General features: G+C 40.2%; 1 protein-coding gene across 4 annotated transcripts in view; it reads left to right on the forward strand.

The window, feature by feature from the left end:
- The window catches only part of vwa8 (von Willebrand factor A domain containing 8), an 833,026-nt gene that overhangs the window by 142,153 nt on the left and 671,507 nt on the right, over positions 1–19,366 (forward strand). For all 4 annotated transcript variants that reach the window (XM_076264210.1, XM_076264208.1, XM_076264211.1 and 1 more), the window contains exons 34-36: positions 9,831–9,985; positions 14,415–14,607; positions 17,856–17,937. In XM_076264210.1, coding sequence (XP_076120325.1) covers positions 9,831–9,985; positions 14,415–14,607; positions 17,856–17,937 — 430 coding nt within the window. The remainder of the gene's footprint in view (positions 1–9,830; positions 9,986–14,414; positions 14,608–17,855; positions 17,938–19,366) is intronic.

Here is a 19,366-nt window from a genome sequence, read left to right on the forward strand (position 1 = left end):
GACAGAACATGAACATGAAACATACGGATTGATGTAGTATCTTTGTAACATTATTAAATTAATCTGTTACTATGCCTATGCCTACGTTTGCAAAAGAGAACATTTTAATTTGATTCACAATAATGTTACATTTAATTTACATGTTGACAATGAGTAGCCTAGTTTTGGTTGTTGTTGGTGGCGTTATTGCATGTTAGTTATGCCTACAATGCAAAATTGCTTCCTCACGATTGGAAGCTCCTGTAGCCGCATGCACAAAAACCGGTTTGTGAATAGGTCTGTGAGTTAGGAGTCCTCGATTTCTTTTAAACTGTCACAGAGGTAGGAAGGTGTGATTTGTTGGGGGCAGGGCCGGATTAACTGGGCACAAATGTCTGATGGCCCCCCTGCCCCCCAGCCAACGTGAATCGAGCGGCCAGTTAATAGGACTATATATCGCGAACGCGCGCCTGCACTCATTGTTTCAAAAGAAGTAATTTCAGCTTTGTCGGAACTGAAGAGCTGTGGAAGGCAAGGCCCAATGAAAAAAAATTAACACAACATAGACCCCGCTTCTCTCGCGTCAGTCACTGAAATGAACGCAACACAGAACCCGCTTCTCTCCTGGCAGTCACTGACAGTAGCCTAGAATAAATGCATGGGGAAAAACACTTCCCCATGACAAAGACATCGTATTATGTAAACTTCCCACGACTTCAATATTTGACAACATATCATGAATGGTACTTCAAGTATGTGTTATTTTAGATAGGGGACCGTTCGGTATTTATGAAATGGACCACCAGAGGAAAATAGGGGAGGATCATTTTATTCTTTGTTGAGGGGAGGGTCACCCAACTTTTTTTAGTGTAGGAGGGGGGGTCACCCAAATTTTGTAATCATGAAAACAGCAACATTTCAAAGTGGCCTAGGTGCACATTTTTCCATGTAGCTCTCAGTCTCAGTCTTCAGACTTCGGGCACCCCTCTCTGCACACCACGTTTACCCCTCATTTCCTTCTTTCTTGCAGAGTACCAATTGACCTTGTTCCTGCCCAATCTCTAGCTTTGCTGTCTCCATCCTTTCTGTTTTTGTTGTTTGCAAAAATATATAGTATTTATTGGTAAACAGCAACAAGTGCAATTTGTTAATCGCTGTCATTCTCTCTCCTGCGCAAACAAAAATATGTTACGTTCCAAGTAGCCTAGTGCGTAATTCTGCTTCATAAAGTTGAACAAATACATTTGCTTATTTCACAGAAAAATATAAATAGCCAGTTTAGGATCTACAGTGCAGAGTTGGTAAGTTATGGTAGGCCAATTTGGAGTGAACATACAAACAGGGGAAACTCTAGTAGCTGAGTAGCCTGATGGTAGGCAGGTGCGCACGTAGACATACGGCCGAACATGCAAGCGCCAATGAATCGTGCTCTCACGACAATCACGCCGTTAAACTTAAATAGGTTAACATCACTCTAAGTTTGCCTTCAAGCAAGGCAATTTGATTTGAAGACATCTGTTTCGTTGGAAGGGCAAGGGGGTAGCAACAGGGCAACACAGAGACAGGCCCGATGGCAGGGCTAATGTTATGAGAGTATTAAAATATGGGATATTCTACGGGAAAATATTAAAACGGCAAGACAGCGGGGGGAAAGTTAAAATATGTGATAAACACGGAAAAAGTTGGCATGCATTGTTTCGGTCCCCGTGCACAGGGATTATTTGTCACATTATTAATCACATATGATTATTTGTGAAATTGTGCAAACAGGTGCAACACATTTGAAAAGGAAGGACTGGTAGCATGCAAGCTCCCGGGAAAGATTGATTTAAGAACGTTATCACAGTGTGTCTTCGTGGCGCAAAGCAGCGCAGGCGGAAGACGGCGACAATTGGCAGGGGAGGGTCATGTCTTTTTTGACAATTCTGTCGGAGGGTCATTGAACAATTTCTAGCAGGCAAGAGAAGGTCATGCAACTTTTTAATGAAGCACTCAAAATCCCTCAGGTGGCCCCTTCAATAAATAACGAACAGTCCCTAGATTGCTGCTGGGCTATGTCTTGGTTCATGTCTGTTAACAACTCATTGCCGTCAAGCGCGTCGCGGTTGCATCCATTACAAACAAACATGCAATGTGAACGTCTGGGATTGGGGAGAGACCTAAATGCTCTACTGAATAAGCACGAAGTCAAACCTTTAAATGAAAAACACTCTTTAATAATCAAAAAAGTAAACCGCTAATGAAGTAAACTGGTGACCATCAAAAATCGCAACAGGAAGGCATTTGGCTGAGCAACGGAGGTTAATGTGCTCTAAATTTTGTCCAAATGATGTCTGTCTATCATCGTTGCACTCAGAGAAAACCGGAATGTTTCATTTGTCCTACGTTTCTTCTACGGCTGCAAACGGGATTCACTCGCAGTTAACCAAATATTTCTTTGTTAGGGCAGGACAGGCATATTTCTGGCTATTAAATTATTTCTAAACCAGTCTGCTAAAGTCTGTAGTGAAGTCTGTGTAGGGTTTTCCAGGCTCCATTTCTTTTTACGAGACACCCTGCTCACTTGAGACATCTGCCGGTTGTTTGGGTTGTTGCAGCGTCGTTGCAGTGTCACTGGAAAAATACAAATTAAAGTTGCGTGATACCGCGTGATCCCGCGCGCACCGCGAGGGAAGCTGGCCAAATCGAAGCACTGCCCACTGTATATAGGTAGGCCTATATGAGCGATGTTCCTCGTGTTACTCTAGCTATAGGCTAGGCTACTGTTTTCTCCCTTTCATTTCAAACCGTGACCAACGCCAGTCTCCCTCTTCAGAATGCATTCAAAATAATAATAAAAACGTGCCATGAATTGGAAGTTTTTACAATTTTTAAATGCCGTAAATCCTCAAATAATGACGTTCTATTACTTACTTAGGGACCGTTCGTTATTTATAAACGGGGTCACCGGAGGGATTTTGAGTGCTTCAATCAAAAGTTGCATGACCCTCCCCTGCCTGCAAGAAAACGACCCTCCAGCAGTCTTTTCAAAAAAGACATGACCCTCCCCGGCCAACCATCAATACCTAGCGCTATGGAGTGCTATGAAAACACATCGACTTAAGCAATCGTTCTAAACTCACCCTCTGCTTTCTGATCTTACACATCACACTTCACCAAGATGGTGGCCATTTCTGTAGATTTACTCACTAACATTGTTGTGGAAACACAATAAGCATGGAAATTAAATGCACACTTCCTGCAACTGCATTAGCCTACTTGAAATAATTTACTCCTCTAGTAAGTATTCACATGAAATAAAACAATAAAACATTGAGACCATTCAACAAAGCACACTGGGTAATAACAAATTCAACACATGAACTTGTTGCTATGGACTCGTCTCTAGGCTTCCTCAGTCATTGTAAAGCTGCCGAAGCTGAACATTATCCAAAACTCAATTTCTCAGACGAGCGTCAATTTGGGAGCTTGCTACACTCCTTCCTTCTCAAATGACTTGAAAAGACCGTTTGCACAATTTCACAAATAATCACAGGGACCGAAAAATACCTAACATGCCAACTTTTTCCGGGTTTAGGCCTATCATTTTAACTTTTCCCCGCTGTCTTGCCGTTTTAATATTTTCCCGTAGAATATCCCATATTACTGTAATACTCTCATAACATTAGTCCTGCATTCTGGCCTGTCTCTGTGTTGTCCTGTTGTTACCCCTTGCCCTTCCAGAGAAACAGATGTTTTCAAATAATCGTTTTGCTTGCTTGAACTCGTTTTGCTTGCGAACTCAGAGTGATGTTAACCTAGTAGGCCTATTAACATTAACAAGTTAACAACGTGGTTGTTGTGAGAGCACGATTCATTGGCGCTTGCAGTGTTCGGCCGTAGGCTATGTCTACGTGCGCACCTGCCAGGCTAAGAGCCAAATAAATCCCCCTGTATATTCACTCCAAGTTGGCCTACCATAACTTACCAACTCTAGCCTACACTGAAGACCATAAAAGTTAGGCTAGGCTACACGGTAAACTACAAGTAAACCAAAGTTAGCTTTTTTAGGGCTGGATAAAGTTGACCAAATGGATATAGGCTGTTAGGCGTGAATAAAGTAGGCTACTTTGTTGCTCCAACCCTTCCAACGTTAATGGGGACGGATGTTGACATTTTCCGTATTTTGCGTGAGAAACCCGGGAAATCTCCCTTATTTTCAGTGTTCAATATTGACAGAGCTATGGAACGAAAGAGAACGTTATATGGCGACAGAAATCAACAATCAAACAAGCCACTTTGATTTTTTGCTGTTTTCATTAATACAAAAGATGGGTGACCCCCCCTCCTAGACAAAAAAAGTTAGGTGACCCTCCCCTCAACAAAGAATAAAATTACATGACCCTCCCCTATTTTCCTCCGGTGACCCCGTTTATAAATAACGAACGGTCGCTTAGCTTACTTATTTACTTAGGCTGCACAAAGCTCAGGGCTTTATTTGGGGCAGGCTTAATTGAGGCAGGTCTTTGTTTCTACATTTTATTGTTAGGCATGCATTTAGTTTGGAGCGGCATACCAGCGGTAGGCTATCAAAAGCATACGATTTTTGGTTTGGTTCGGGATTTAATTTACTGTCTAAATTGAGTTCTTTTTTTTAATTATGCATGATTTAGCCTACTTTTTTATTTTATTAAATTCATAGGCAGGAATGCCTAGCGGCTAGCCTGGAAAATCCAGACCCTGATAATCTAGAAATATTAAGGGTCTGGCCAAGAACAATGTAATGGCCCAACTCGAGGGGCGGCAACAAGCATGCATTTAAAAATCTCACTGCACGCAATTGGATAACACTAGACCATGTTTACTCTGAATGATTTCAGACTTTGACGCAATCGGATAACACTACGACCAATGTGTACTGTCCTCCAACGTTGCAGCGCTGTCTTCATCAGTTTAGCTGGTTCCCCGGAATGTTGGGATAAAAGTAACGTGCATCATTGCTCCTTGCCCAGAGACAATTCCATTGTGCTCTTGCGAGAACTGGATTTCCAGGGTACCTCGCGGCAACAATTGTGTTTAAATGTAGTGGCTTCAGCCTCTGTCAAGCTCAGAAGGGGATGGCAAGCGACTGGTAGCTTGACAGTGTTGAGACCCATTAGGACAACCACTTTTCATTGGCAACAGTATTAAACCAACCAACAATATAAACTAGAGAATGTAATTCCAGGGAATTACGAGTGCATGAAAATGACGCTAGGACAGACATGGTGGTTGCATAGCTTAATAAAAGTTGATAGTTTAAAAGTAGACAGTTTAAAAGTTGAATATAGATAGTTTAAAAGTTGTTAATAGACAGATAGTTTAATGGATGTTGATACACATAGTTTAATGAATGTTGAAAGTTTAAAAGTTAAATGTAGATAGTTTAAAAGTTGTTGATAGACTGATAGTTTAATGTGTGTTGATAAACAAATAGTTTAAAGGCTCTATATAGGTAGATAGTTGACGATAACTGACAGTTGGAATGGCTGAACAGTTAAATAGTTGGATAGTTAAAATGGTTAAATTATTTAATATAGAATTATTGTAGTGAGGAGTTTTATTTTGAAACAGTTGTGGGCAGAGGAAACAGTTGAAAGAAGTCAAAGTTGACAACTGACTGTTGCTAGAGTAGTTATGGTGGTTGCTATGCTGGTTGCTAGGTTAATGATGTTGGTTGCTAGGTTTTAACTGTGAATATGGTTGCTAGGCTGTTGCTAGGGTACTTGAAGTCGTTGCTAGGTTGTTGCTAGAGTGTCCATGGTGGCTACTATCAGAAATAACGGAGTTAATACAGTGGTTTGCTAGTATAATCATATTGGTTGCTATGGAAACTGACATAGATGCTTAATTTCAATGGTTGCTAAATTGGTTGCTAGGTAGGTGGTGGTTTAATATAGTAGGCTAGAGGCATAGTTGATGATAACTGACAGTTGGAATAGTTGTTATGGTTATGGTATGTAACAGTTAAATAGTTGGATAGTTTAAATGGTTAAATTGTTTAATATAGAATTATTGTAGTGAGGACTTTTATTTTGAAACAGTTGTGGGTAGGGATGTAACGATTACCGGTATAATGATAAACCGTGATAAAAATGTTGACGATAACAATTACCGTTTTCTTTTGAAATATCATAATTATCACGGTTGATTATCACGGTGTTGAAACCGTGTGTTTAATCCTTCCCAGCTTCATCCGAGCCTGCTTTTGACATACAGTAGGCCTGGTACAATGAAGCAAAATTGGTACCCTACTGATTCTGTTGTCTAGCCTAATTGATGGTTTTAACTGCGAATTGGATTAGGCTACACCTGATTTTAAAAGGCGGAACATTTTCACCGCAAAACTTGCACTGTAACATTTGCACTCTGCGTCTTTTTATGTTCGCGTGCACATTAAATCCATTCCACTCACGTTATCAGAAGAACACAGTAGCCTAAAGTTTTTTTCGAACACTTACTTTGGTCTCACTCAGGGTAGGAATTTCACGGCGGCCACGTTTTTGCCCCTTGTGTTGGCCGTGATGTCCCTTCAGAGGGACAGGCCACGGTGCCCTTGGTGCCCTTCTTTCAATATTCTGCTTTGCATCCTACTAATAGCGAATTTTATTTAGCCTATGGCCTGTCAAAATAATCTTAGCATTCACAGCGCAAATTAATTTATTTTACGCAGTGGAGAAAGTGACAGCGCAAGAAAGAAAGTGCGTCTAAATTCACCTATTCTTCTCAGTTGAACTACTCGCGAAGTAGCCTACTCATCACACAGACATCACAAGTATCACATGAAAGAGCTTTTTCTCAGCTTTTAAACGATGTTAGCCGCGAATTGCTGTGGTGAACGGTTCGCGAGAAACGTAAATAATATAATTAAATTTAATCATAAATTCTACTGAAGGTTTTCGTCCATCTCCCTACCCATTCCTCTCGGTGCAATACTTCACGAACCTTTCGTTTAACACATGACAAACCATATATCAGAATAAACAGCAGACTTTACCGAACATAAAGGTGTAAAGCAGTCCCCTGTACAGTTAGCCGTTCCAGAGTAATCCACTTTTGAATTTGCAGTACATTTCGACATGCATGGATGTCTCCAAATTTGGGCTTTAAGTTTTACAATGTGTTTAAATTGTTCCACATGATTTCATAACGGGCCAAATACAAAATAAATGTTACAAATATCGCCTATATATCGGTAAATCAGAGGACAGCTGACAAAGAGTTTGTGAAAGTAGATCACAAAATGCTAAGCATGCATCTAGGCTATTTGAGTTTCTTAAAGCTGAACTGTGCTTAAATTGTTCAATACATGATTTCATAACAGGCCAAATATAAAATAAATGTTAAATATAGCCTAGATATCTGTAAATATTAGATGTTCAGATGATTTGCAGTTCTATATAATATGTCATGTTTCATGTTTTTGTAATGTTTCATACAGTGATGCAGGTCTACTGCAGTGAATAGGCTATACAACTTTGATATTTTTTATAGCCTATGTGGCCTTTGTGCCCTCCACCAAATATGCCCAACTGAAGGCCAAGTCGCCTTGCCCCCAGAATGGTGAAATTCCAAGCCTGGTCTCACTCATTGGATCCAAATAACAGTAATAGCAACCTCCAAGTCATGGTAGGGTAAGTTAAGCGATAAGCACATAGCCAATTAAACATGAAAAACTGAACGGGACACTTTTTGAAACTATTTCAGCTTGTGTAGGCCTATCAGTGCTTTCTGAACATATTGAACGCACTTTTAAAAATACCGTGATAATACCGAAAACCGTGATAATTTTGGTCACTATAACCGTGAGGTTAAATTTTCATACCGTTACATCCCTAGTTGTGGGCAGAGGAAGCAGTTGAACAGGATCTGTAGTCTTAATAGAGCCATATTGTATGCTTAAAGCCTGAGACAAACAGTTGCTGGAGGTGACCGGAACACTTGGCATAGGATTCTATGTGCCCTACTGTGATGTCATAATCGCCAATGTTAAGTCTATGGGGAAATTTTAGTAGTTTTTAATTAATAGTTTAAAAAGTATAAAAGTTACAAAGTTGAAAAATACATAGCTGAAGTCACCTAAGTAAGACCTACGCAACGCATTTTGAATGAAAATTCTATGTTAAACGGTTGAAGCCGCATTAAACGCACAAAAAGCGTCAGCGGAATAATAATAATAACATATAATAAGAATAAATCGGATAACAGTAGAGTGCATTTTCATGCACTCTAATAAATTGGATAACAGTAGAGTGCATTTTCATGCACTCTAAATATTAAGAAGAGCTCTTTAATTTCATTGAGTTAAATCGAAACAATGTCTTTTAGTGCTCGTGGACTGATAGCCCGGCCATAGTTTGAGGATTTACGGGTAGGATATGCCTCCGAATCGTGTGATGCGTCCGAACAGCAGCACACATTAATTCACTGTTCTTGTTTCAGTTGTTATGTTGTTTAGCACTGTTTAACACATATTTGTACATATTTGTATAGTGTTGTATAGGCCTATTATAAATTAAAATTGCACATTGCAACTGTTATTTTGATAAATAATTGTTATACATAATTTTATAAATAATTGTAATATGGCACAAACAAATCAACACCCCCCCCCCTCCCCCCTCCCGACAGCAAACCTCACCTACCACCTTGACTTACAAATTTTCTGCGGGAAACCCTGACATGCTATGGTTAAAGAAAAGGAAGGAAATATAAATGCAGATAAAGCTTGAATGCAGTCAAAAGCCAATTTCTGCCAATGGGCCACTGGGTCAACACTTTGTGAAAAGGTACCCATGGCCAGTGGTCTTTTCTTGACCAAAGGATGATGCAGTGGATGTTGGTAAAGAGGAGGTTCTCTTTATTTACTCCAGACAAGTTGCTAATTGAACCAGTGCAGACATAATTACAGTATAACTTCAACTTAAAAAAAGGAAAATAAAAAGTGGCACTCGTATCGGTTTGAAAAAAAATGGTATCGGGACATCCCTAGTAATCAGAAATAATTTGTAGTAATAGAAGAAGAAAAAAGGTAATAATATTTTTCACAATTACTTTCAGATGAGTTCAAAATCCTAATGCCTGACACTCCACTTGTCATTATCTTCAAAATGCTGTAACGTTTGATCTAGGGCACATAGACACAAACTTGTACGTGTTTTGTAAACTTTAACTGATTGGTAATCATTCCAGATGTGTTTTGTAGAGATGTATAAAGTTTTATTTTTACCCTAGATGTTAACATGCACGTGATCTTCCCCATATAGCACTACATTTACATTTTTACATGTATTAATTTAGCAGACACTTTTTATCCAAAGTGACTTACATATGTCACTTATACTGTATTACAAGGGATTACATTGTCCCTGAGCAACTTGGGGTGAAGTGCCTTGCTCAATATCACAATAGTGGAAGCTGAGAATTGAACCCAGAACTTTTCAAACTACTGCATGCTAACCCAGCTCGTTAACCACCATGCTACCACCACCCAATAGAATAAAACTACTGAATGCTACAATTATGGCAGGATTGCTACAATTATAAATATATAGCCAACAGCTAGCCAGCAGCTAGCATCTATCTAGCTCAGAGTTCAAATGTCTTGATCAGAAATCTTTAGTATTGTTGTCAACATGTCAGTACCAATAGTAAAAAAATCCCAGCAACTTTGATAACGAAACGGTCTACATATTTAGCATTAAGAGAACATGTTGGATTTTTAGTTGAAATATATTTACATGAATAACTTGCTCTGAAACGCCTTTGATCAATTTTTTGTTTTTGTTTTTGTCTCTCTTGCATTGTTTTCTCCTTACTTCTCTTTCGATCAGGATTTGAGACACCAATTCCCCAGGAAATATCCAGTGACCAGTTGACCTCTGAGAACCTGAGTGCTGCTTTAGATCAAAAGATTATCTCACCTAATCGCCTCTTTTGTGATAACAGCTCCTATGCCGGGGCTATTGTAGGTTTCCCTGATCTGATGGTGAGTTGCTGAGAGTGTTCCAGCTTTGGTTTGATTTGAGTTTTGTATTGTAGGAAGCTTTATTTGTGAATGTCATAGCATTTCTACAGTTGTACATGTTACAGTAAGCATTTGATTGTCATCATAGCATTGAGAACATTGTTTGTGGACACAGAGTTTACTAAAAGAAAGGTTTTGAACAACTCTCAATGCTCATGTTCATGTGTAGAGACACTGATGACATTTCGATCAAAGTTTCATGTTGTGTCGAGCCTTCTTAGTGTTTTAAAAATAGTGATTTTGATGCGATCTTGTATCAAAATAGTAGTGCCCCTAGGATTCCCATTGAAAAAGGCCATTTCACCTGAAAACGTCAATGCGGATAAGCTTAAAAGTGGCGCTTTGGACGTAATTATTCTTTTAAACGAAAGTTTGACTCGGGTACATTCAAAAAAACACCCTAGGATGCATTTTGGCGAGAGTTACGCTTTAACTCTGTTTTAAGGGAAACCCTGTACTATATAAAAACTCCACATTTTCTAATAACGCTACAAAATGCAATACAACTTTAATTCATTATGGAATAACTCCCACATTTTAATGTAGAGGGTGCTGCAATTTAGGCTGAATTTATTTTATTTAAGTTGAATTTAGCACAAGTTTAATGGTTACAAAATAGAACATATACAGACATTCATTTGTGAGATGACTTACTGTAATAATTTATCACAAAATGCGGGGAAATTGATTACATCCTGCGGTTAGGCAGTTTATTTCAAAATGTGACACATTATTTCAAAATTCAGGAGTTGTTACATAAAGTGAAAATCTTTCAAGTTCATACATAATGCGATGTTGTTACATAATGCAGGGGTAGGGGTAGGAGCAGGGGCGTCGCTAGGTATTTGAAACATTCGGGGCTAGAGCCCAGAAGTTAGAGTCCTTATTGCCCGCGGGTTCGGAGGTGTCTCCCCCGAGAGATTTTGAAAATCGGGCTGATGAACATGCAATTTTAACCTACTTTGAGAATGAAAAGGAAGGCCAATCGTAATGACTCACGTCACGGCATTCTGAATATTTTGATGTTTAAAGACCGTGTAAGGAGAACGTCTGCCAAAGTGCACCACATACAACACCCAAAATATGACATTAAAATAGCCTGTAGAATAAACATCGTCATGCACCTCTGTCAAGTGCACAGGTGTGAGCGTTCGTCTCGGGATAAACATTTCGGACGTCATCCCCTTCAATTAATGGGCTATGGGTGCCTTGAAAGCAATGCATTTGGGTTGTGTATCACAAACTTTTGCCCAAAGAAAAAGTTCCATTCTGTCAAAATCAAGCCCAACATGCATTGCTTGGAAGCCCCCTCAAACGAGGTCAGGTTTACCATATTTACTGCGCATGTGATTCAATAGTACCGTAAAACTTCAAATAATCGCCGAGTCCCTAAGAGACGCCTGTCTCTTTTAAACGCCTGGCGTGGCTACAGGTTTGGGTTAAAGGCCGGTCTCCAGTAGAGGCCTGGTCTGTTTTTTAGTTTCGGGTTGTATTTAATGTTCTAAAACCCGTCAGATCGTCTGTTTAAAGATTCGCAATGACACGAAACCATTACAGAAAGGAGGTTACAGCAGTGTGAATTAGATGTTGCACGTTGTTACAAGCCGTCGCAAAGCATTCACATGTCTGGTCACAGTTGCAAGGTTTTAGAATGTTGCAAGAAGTTGCTGCTCATCGCGTTGCGAATCTTGGGTGTGATTTGGGCTTAAGTATGGCGCAGACTGCGCACGTTATGATTAGATGGCAGTAAAAGACTGCGGTGGGGAAAAGCTAGAGTTCCAAATTGTATAACTTTTTTTCCAATATGAACTATGCCTATATGTCCGACTTCGTCATCGTTCAATTCATCCCTTGTGTTAATTTGCGGATAGGCCGATGGTAAGCTTGTTTTTATGCTGGCAACAAAACCAGAACGTTCGCGGACGTTATTCTTTATTCTAAATGCCATGGCGATAAAGAGAAAGAAGTCAGAAAAGGAATTTACCTTAGACTAGGCTATATCAGAGCCCGTCTACGGACATTCTCTGGCTATATAACCTACTGAAATAGATTAATGATGCAAAGTCAAGTGCGCTTCTATGGGACTGGTGTGTGCGCGCACAGTTTTTATTGATGAGTCGGAGTGGCAAGTGCTGCGCATAGTTGCAGTGGAATGTGGCTGTCCAGGGCATTATACAACTTCTCACTCTTAGACCTACTCATACACGGCGGTAAAATGGCGTATTTAGCTGTCTAAATTCGAATCATATGCTGGGGGAGAAATCGTCGGACATCCATGATTATTTTGTTATTCAGCACCCCTGGTCAAAAATATGTTCCCGTGCGCCTGGAAGTAGGCTATGATTTGAATGTAGACTGTTGTCAAATTTGACAAATACAAAACGGGAGAAACAGTATGGTTCATGCTCTCTCATGCTGTTTCATTCCTGCCGAAAAGGAGGGAGAATGAAACATTAAGCACGTTCCACTTTTGCATAAATAATTCCTGAACGGTTTTGGTCAGGGCTGATAATGCAACTGTATTTGACAAAGGACCGATATAGGCTATTTGCTAGTGACAAAATATGAGCTTTCAGTGTGATACGATCTCTTTGTAGATTACGTTTAATTAAAACATGTTTCATCTGTTCTGGCTATCCCAGCTATTTGGATCTTACTATATCTCACTCAATGAACAACATCTCAACACTAAATGAATGATGATCCGTAATTGTCATCAGATAGCCTAGTCATATAGGTAGACATTCAGTGTGTTTGAAATAATTAATTCGATAATATTTTCCATCTTTGCAGAGGAAAAGTTTTGTGTAAAGGGAATTAAAGGCCTGTCTCATATAGACGCTTGTCTCTAATACTAGCCGGTGCAGTTTGGCGATTTGGGAAAATAAAAGCCCGGGCTATTATTTGGAGTTTTACGGTAGCCTAAATCACGATATATTGAAACTGAGCTGATGTGAAATGTCCTCCTGGGTTGCGGGAGATGATGACACACTGTGAGTTTCCACTTCTTGTCCCTGCACTGCCCTTTTCTTCTCTCTAAAGAAACTTCTAATATCCATTTGTCCTTCTGTACACTTATTTTGCTAAGGCTAGTTAGTAGAAGCACGAAACAGCAATGCGTAATAGCGTAGAGGAGAATTGAAATTGCAACATTTTGCAACAAATGATTCTAAACCTGCCCAGATCATGTCAGATTTTCTTGCGCTGCTGTTAATGCACACAATGGACACAAAACACAAAAGTCTCTTCTACGGAGCTATTTATTTCATTCACGATTAGAGTTTTTGTTGTTGTTGTTGTTGTTGACGGCCCATAGATCCGGGGCTATCCCCAGAGGATGCGGAGCTATAGCCCCGAATGCCCAGGTCTAACGACGCCACTGGGTAGGAGTGAAAGTTAGAAATGGGATTGGGCCATTGAAGCATATTACTTGCAAATTTATGGTTATGAATATAACCTCGGATCTCTGAAGGAGAATTCTGAAGCAATCCAATTAACCAGTTCCAGAATGCCAATGAAGCTTGGAAGGGTTTACATTTCATGTTGTCCTTCAGAGGACCGAGGTTATATTCACAACCATAGATTCTCTTTCAGTCGAGTTCACTCAACGTTAACCAATGGGAACACCTCAGCTCCTTATTGGCAACGGTGGATAAGATTCGCAAACCAGGAAGCAAGAGCGCCTTGGTGGCGCTCGGGAAGGATGAAACTCATGTACTTGCACATTATGGTACAGAATAGGGATGGGTCATGATTTTCGAATATCCAAATAGTTGATTTAATTATAGAATATTGAATATTTGAGATTACAGAATGCGATTATTGTTTTGTCTTCAAAAACTAAAGAAATAAATTAAAGAAATTTCCCAATGTTTTAAGTAAAGAAATGCACATCCCTAGTATGGAAGTACAGCGTCCGGGGTTTTAGCCTTGCACAGTGGGGGCAGATGTCAGTTAAGCAGAGGGCACAGGTCCTGCACATCCGATGCAGGGATAGCCTAACCGCATGGAGCTGGGCATCGACGGTAATCTGCCACCTTCTGGAATAAGTGCTGCATTGAGAAAGACTTTGAGCATCAGCCTTGAAAAAGGAGTTTGATATTTTCAGTGTGAACATGGAGATGACGAGAAGCCAGTGAGGCTCGGGCAGGCGAGTTGGAGGTTTCGTCTTGCATGATTCGAAATCGTCATGATCACTGAAGAATGTTAAGATGACTAGTTTCTCTTGAAAAATCCCTTAGACAGGGGTTTGGAGATTGCTTCAGATCGAAGACGTCATCCGAGAATGACTTCTCATTAGTTAACGTTGTGTGAACTCAACTGAAAGAGAACATGTATGAAAAGTATTTCAATATTGCATGTTGATTAATTATTTTTTTCTTGTTTGCAGTCGCCTAATGAGGTATTTACATTTAAAAGAGAGACCCACCTCACTGAGGGTAGGGGTGGGGATATGTTCTTTGGAGGGAATCGGCGGACAGGAACTGCTAAGAGGATGAACTGTGCAACGTTATTGATGGCAAACCAGGTGGTGAGAGCTCTGCAGGCCTCACAAGTGCCTGTTGCTGACATTTACCCAAAAGGTAAACCCATCATAACCTAGGACTTAAACCTTCTATTGATTTAACCTATTGAGTGCCAAAAACGTAATATTACGTTTTTAGCTTTTTTTTAAAATTACGAAACTAGACACTCTAACACGCCTTATATGTGATTTTGGGAACTCTGTGATGAATGGAAATGAAATATATGACGATCGAAAACACACAATCTGGACATTTTATCTGGACATTTTATCATAACTCGGTTGCCGCTTTGGGTCGAATCAGTGACGCATGCACGTCATCTCAAAACCAGGCCATTTTCGTGGGTCTGTGGCAGTCTCGCCAGGTCTCGCTGATCACTTTCCGGAAAGTTTACAGGCAACACTTAATATTTCATGAAAGACGTTATATCTCCATTTCTAGAAAAAACAGCGATTTTGATGAAAACTAGCCACTGTTTAGCTTGGGATTTCTCAGGAACAGAGGCGTGTAGAAATACACGGTTTGCACCCACTGAGAGCTTAAAGTCTCACCTTTTAAACGAGCCATTGTATGTGTTCATAGCTATAACACAGAATATGCTGTGGCTGTACAAAAATCATCAACAATGGTCTATATTGCTGGCACTCTAGGACAAAGCTTCTGAAAACAGCTTGGCATTCAATGAGTTAATTGCATCAATTGCATTGCAAAAAGTAATTGCACCTAGGGGATTGATTTCAAAACTTTTCATGACAACCCCTCTTTTGACAATGAAAAAATGGTAAAACTTTACCTGACTGTATCGACATAAGATTGACATGACACTGTCATGACACATGAACCCTAACCCTAATTCTAATCCTTACCCTAACCCTAATTTATGACAAAAACCGAATGTCACTTAATAACAGAAGCGCTATGTCATAAACGTTTATGACTTGTTTATGACACTCTTATGTCCATACTGTCATGTAAAGTGTAACCGAAAAAACCAAATATACTGTAAGCACAAAGCTGGTCATTAGCTCATTGCCAAATTGATTAGATGGGTAACTATGCTGTAATAAGACATATTCTCACCCACCCCCCACCTTTCACACATAAATGAAGTAGTGCAAAATGATAAATACATTCCGGTAGTTATTACATTCAGTGTCTCTGATACAGTAGTGCCAATTGTTGCTGTTACTTGGAGTTCAGTTTACGGATTGCCGTGGGGTAAAAGCTGTTTTTCAGCCTGTTTGTCCGGTATTTGATGGATAGATTAAAAAGCGTTTTCCAGTGGGCAGCGGAGTTGATGTCTGGGATGTTCAGTATGTTGGCTGCTCTGCTGTGGCCAGCGGGAACTGAAGATGTCTTCGAGGGAAGGCGCTGTTAACCCTCTGGAAAGCGGTGTTAACCCTCTGGAGGACCCTTCTGAAAATGCAAGCACACTTTCTATGGAGCAACGGTAGAAAGATACCAACAGCTTTTCTTCCAGGTTGTTCTTCCTGAGGATTCTCAGAAAGTGGAGTTGCTGCTGAACCCTCTTGACCACAGTGATGGTGTTGGTGGTCCTAAAGAGATCCTTGGCGATGTGTGTGCCAAAGAGCTTGACATTTAAAAATCTTTTCCACACACTCCCCATTGATGATCAGTGGTTTTGTGTCTGCGTTCTTTTGACGGAAGTGATTCCAGTGATCAGTTCTTTTGTGAAGAGCACAACTATACAAAAAGTGATTTATATTTTGGTAGCTCCCCTTCCTCCTCACAAAAACTGGCTTTTATACCCCTTAACCAGGGCATGGCCAGTGTTAGGCCATTAGTTGCTAATTGCAACCATGAGCAACCAGGCGGAGGCAATGATCTATGAACAATCAGTGACAGGAAGTACTGTCCAAATATGGGTAGAGAGGTGGATCATAGCAACGAGTTCAATTGGAACAGTTAAGTCACAATAGCAGGGGAGGAGACACAGTCCAAATATGGGCATGGGGTAAAACAGGAAGTAAGTTGCCAGGTTAGTCCATGAGCAGATGTCCAAAAGTCAGTACGACAGAAAAAAAGTAATAGTAACAAGAAAACCCACTACAATTGATGCACACACAGTGAAACAGCCACTACAAATCAGGGTGCAAAATATGTTTACTCACACACACACTAAACACCACACATCATACACTGCACACAATAAGGCCCTAATGTCTTTGCTAATTTGGCAACAAAGGACTAAGTCACCTGTGACATAGGAAGAGAAGTTTATTCACTATTCTTTAGAGCATAATCATTCTGGTTGCAAAACTAGTCTGACCCAAGATCACTACACCTAGAGACATACTTAGGTTTTACATTTTCTGGTGGGTTTCCTTGAGAACAAGACAGTATTCTATGCCAGCAAATGACAGGGACTGTAGAATTTTGTTTGTGCGTGAGGGGCAGAAAAGTGGGCATTGGGCAAATACAAGCAATACAAGCTCCGGGTGGATTTCGGAAGGCAACTGCAAGTTCCACAGTGTATTGTTGTGCATTGTCTACTTTATCGAGCTAACTATTCCCTTTGAAGATGTGACTGAGGAAGCCTTTGATGTTTGAAATTACTGTGCAGCACTCTACTGACTGTTACCAGTATGCAACATCAAATATTTTCCATCCAGTTTTGTTTTTCTCAACGTCATTCATTCAGTTCTCCCAATGAGAAAAAAGTCTGCATGTGTTGAGGCATGTTTTCTTGCACCATGGTTTCATTCAGTATGTGATCGGCACTAACCCTAACCCTAACTTGTCATGACAAAAACCAAACGACACTTGACAGAAGCGAGTGACAGAAGTGTTATGTCATAAATGTTTATGACTTGTTTATAATGTTTATGACACGTTCGTGAGTCATGTCACTCTTACTGTATGTAGATACCTTCAAGTAAAGTGTAACCATGTGATCTAACCCCCTGCCTTTTTCTGCATCAGTCCAATAATGTCCCTATGTTTCAGGGGTCCTGCATGTGCTTCTCCCATGTCAACTGCCCCAGTTAGTCATGAACAACTCCAAAAAAAACAGCAATGGACTTCTAATTCATGATTGCCTTAATCATAACTTTTACACTACTATGAATATCTGTCTGCCATAATGTGTTTCCACCTGATGGTGTGCTCACACAATGTGTTCCTCTAAAAGTAAATCTACAAACTAGCAAAAAGTTAATTTGCCAGTTGGAGAAGGTGTAAGTCACTACCCTGGTCTCCTTCCCTACCTCCTGATCTTTTTTCGCATCAATCTTGACTGTGAGTAATGAGTAGACTATAACCTTTTGAATGTGTACGTCTCACAGATGTGACTCCACCTATGACAGCTGCGTACTTGGAGGTGACCGACTTAAACTCCAAAAAGGTCAAATATATCCCTGTTCCAAGGTAACCAGACTTCTAATGATATTTTATGTTAAATCTACCTTCCTCCCACTACAAAATATATTCCGATAATTTGCACCTTAAATTGTCCTTAATAATATCAATTATCTTTTCATTGGAAAAGTATGTGAATTTGTGCACGGATTAAGAATTTAAGAATAAGGGGCAAAACAACTGAATTTTCCTCTTAAACAGGGTGCAATTACTTCTTTAAAAATATCTTAAAAGGCTCCTTTATTTCCAATTGATGCTAAAGTATACCTAAGCCAGAATTTGTGAAATTTGTGAAAAATAGTTTCAGGGACAACAAAGGGAATGTAAGTGTGTTTTGTAGTGTATATGTGTGTAGAAAGTGGGTTTACTATTTCAGTGATCTATACAGGTAGTCATATGCAAAATGTACAGAGAACACACTAACACATGCAGATATGGTTTTGCGCTTGGGTGTCATCAAACTCTTCACTGGTAACCATTCCTTTATTTTCCCCTTATTACCAAGCATTTACCCAGTAAGGTGTTTTTGGGGGCCTGTGGCCGGTTGCACAAAGCACCTTTTTCCCTTAAAGGAACACGCCACCCAATGTCAGTAGTAATATATGTTCTTACCTTAACTTTCACGAGTTGAGTCATACCTCTCCCGTGTCGGTACGTGCACTCAAACGCTCTGGTGCGCGGCTGGACTGTGTTAGCATGTTGCTATGCTAGCGGGCTTTGACGGTAACTAAGCGTAGAAGTAATCAAAAACATCCACGTTTTCCCGACTTAAATACAGTTGCACTAGTAGTTGATAGAAATGCTACGGCCATGCAACATGAAACGTGGCGATTTTCCAAGCGAATAAACCGGAGAACTACAATGTGTGGCGCAATAGCACTTGGGAGTACTTCGACCTAGCGTAGTAGTATTGTTAACACCTAATTGTAGATCCTATCCACCACAGAGTTTAGAATCCATGCTGGATCGACCCTCAGCCTCTCCCTCCCCTCTGAGCGAGAGAGAGGCACACACACTAGAGATGCGCTGATGGGCTATTATTTCAACCATAACTGCATAGCAAAACTTATCATCCATCAGCACCAAAGTTTTTTGACCAATTTTCAAAACTGCACCCGCCCACCATCCGCTGGTTGTTTTAATGTAGGCTATAGGCTAGGCTATGGGTGATGCAGCGCTGCTGACGTGAGGCTAAAAAGCCCTTGCCTGTTCTAGAAAGACTGATCCAATGCAGCAAATATATTAAAAGGCTAAAGTCGTACATTGGCTATGTTGTAGCCTATCCCCAGAATATCAGCAGCAAACTCAGTCTCTGTCTCGCAAAACAGTCTCCAAATAAAACGCACATCGGCCTGTTGCCTATTCTGCCAGCTTGTGACAATATATCGTCCAAAATGCTTGATTGCATTGCATTCTCCACATTTTTAGCTAAATTTTC

The sequence above is a fragment of the Alosa pseudoharengus genome, unplaced genomic scaffold (assembly GCF_046254945.1).
Source record: "Alosa pseudoharengus isolate Yale_2024_CS ecotype anadromous, Long Island Sound unplaced genomic scaffold, YU_APseudo_1.1 YU_APseudo_1.1_scf_3, whole genome shotgun sequence".
Classification (NCBI taxonomy): Eukaryota; Metazoa; Chordata; class Actinopteri; order Clupeiformes; family Clupeidae; genus Alosa; species Alosa pseudoharengus.